Source organism: Puntigrus tetrazona, chromosome 24 (assembly GCF_018831695.1).
Source record: "Puntigrus tetrazona isolate hp1 chromosome 24, ASM1883169v1, whole genome shotgun sequence".
NCBI classification, from domain to species: domain Eukaryota; kingdom Metazoa; phylum Chordata; class Actinopteri; order Cypriniformes; family Cyprinidae; genus Puntigrus; species Puntigrus tetrazona.
Window position 1 is genome coordinate 5,415,929 of NC_056722.1, and position 2,500 is coordinate 5,418,428.

A 2,500-nucleotide genomic window follows, 5' to 3' on the forward strand; every position below is an offset into this window, starting at 1 on the left:
GAATAAAAACAACTGCTTTCTATGTGAACGTGTGTTAAAGTGTCATTTATTTCTGTACTTTTTTAGCATCATTCTTCTTCAGAAATCATTCTAATATACTGATTTACTCAAACATTTCTGATTATTATCAAGGTTAAAAACATCTGTGCTGCACAATATGAATGTTCTGTCACACGCTGTATTAAATCCAAATGCAAATAGTGAAATAAGGCCTCGATTCTGGATGGTATTAAACTGCTCGGGAAAGATTAAAATCATGAAAACATCTCATATTGGGTCTCTCTGAACTGTCGATAAAAGACAACAGAAAACTTTATTTTATTTTTATGATTTCGGCAAATATAAATCTTGTTATCGCAAACTAAAAATGTAAATGTTTTTGCAAATGAAAACTATCGGAGAGTTGATTTTTTTTGGATCTTTATCAAGCACAGAACCGAGGAGGTGGAGTCATCGCAGCTGAAGCCACACCCACTTAACTCAAGCCCCGCCTCTTTGAGTCAACTCAGTCTGTTCCGGCCGCGTTATGACCCGCCCCTTTAAGAGCTAATGATAAAACAACGACTGCTCTGTTAAAACAGCTGCTCAAAGTCACTGCGACCTCGATCGGTTCATCTGGAGCTTCACACTCACACACACACACACACACACACACACACACACAGTTACATCACCCTGACAGCTAACACATCAGGAGAACCAGGGTTTACCTTTACAATAACGCACACTCACTCACACACACACACACACACACACACACACACACACACACACACACACACACACACACACACACACACACACACACACACACACACACACACTCACGAGGACAACATACTCAGTGCATTCAGACTATTAACAAGAACAGATTGTCAGATTATAAAAAAGACAAATTTCCTAATAATTAAAGCAAATTAAAAAAATGGTTACATCCTAACAGAATTAAAACACTACTACTAACAATAATAATTCATAATTCAAAGATAGCACAGCTACTAATAATAATACTAAAACTTAATGTACTACTAATAACGATTAAGCTTTAATATTCAAAAATTCTACTTATTAATTCTGTTTTTCTGAAAAACTGCATTGATGAGTCTTGTAGAATTCATGAAGCTTTATCTAAATCAAATCTCAGCGTTTACTGCAACAACACTCTGCCATCGACTCTAAACGTAAGCTACACGTCCAGTTATAAACAAACAGTTAGTACTTATTTCAATCTGAAAAGTTACACGTATTGAATAAGATATGACTCAGTGAGTCAAATGAGCAACTGAACGATTCACAGAAGCGATTCATTAGAGTCATTCCTCTACAAAGTCTCAAGCATCGCAGAAATGCATTTTATTTGTGATCTGATCCACTTACTGTTTTCGATCGTGGGGTCGTAGGAGTCGACAAACTGGCCTTCCACAAACTGTATCGTCAAGGAGGATTTCCCTGAAACACAACAAACAGAGAAACCTTAGGTCACAGAACACACACACACACGCACACACACGCACACACACACACACACACACACACACACACACACACACACACACACACACGCGCACACACGCGCACACACGCACACACACGCTCACACGCACACATGCTATTTTCACGCTACAGACGGATTCAACGATCAAATCGATGCCAAACGAAACTAACTGCACAGCCAAACTCACAATTTATCAAGACACTGCCACAAGAAAAACCTCATGTGTTTTAATGCAAAGTCTGATTTGACTGAGTTTACTGAAGAGTGTCGACGCCTGCTGATGAAACGTCTCCATTCAGAAGAGCGTGTGTGGTGAGGCTGCTGGTAGTAACGCAGGACACACACACACACACACACACACACACACACACACACAGAAACGAGTGTGTGGGCAGACTGGCCCTGCAGCCTGTTGCTATAACAACGGCCAGGTCCTCTCTGCATCCAGCGTTTGTAAATGTGATCTCTCATTCACAGGGAGAAGCCCACAGAGCATCACGACGGCTCTTTGAAGGACAGGCGCGCGTTTGATCAGACCGGAGACGGACACCCAGACACGTTCTTCAAAGAGGACGACGAACACCGCTGAGTCCGCCGGGAATGAACCGGACGCTGAGAGGCAGACGTTAATAAAGCCTTCAAACAAGGCCAAGACGTTTTACACGGATTTTGTAAAACCAAACGTATCAACTATTTCAATTTTGTCAGATGCATTTAAGAAATGTGAGAAAATGTATCATCTCTGTCTCGTGAGCTCCAACGACACGCTCAAAAATAAACACATTCACTTTAAAAGTAACAAAGTGATTGGCTCTTTAAAATATTAGGTGGGGCTACAGTCACATAAAGGGTGTTATGATTTCTCATATTGGCATATACATATATTATACATATATAATGTATAATATATATATATATATATATATATATATAATATATATGTATAATATATGTATACTATATATGTATAATATATATTAGTATACATATATATATAGTATTCAT

The 2,500-nt window shown here is 39.1% G+C and overlaps 1 protein-coding gene across 1 annotated transcript in view; it reads right to left on the minus strand.

Moving 5' to 3' along the window:
• rheb (Ras homolog, mTORC1 binding) overlaps nt 1–2,500 on the minus strand; it is a 13,400-nt gene that overhangs the window by 6,260 nt on the left and 4,640 nt on the right. The window contains exon 2 of the mRNA XM_043226404.1: nt 1,374–1,449. Coding sequence (XP_043082339.1) covers nt 1,374–1,449 — 76 coding nt within the window. The remainder of the gene's footprint in view (nt 1–1,373; nt 1,450–2,500) is intronic.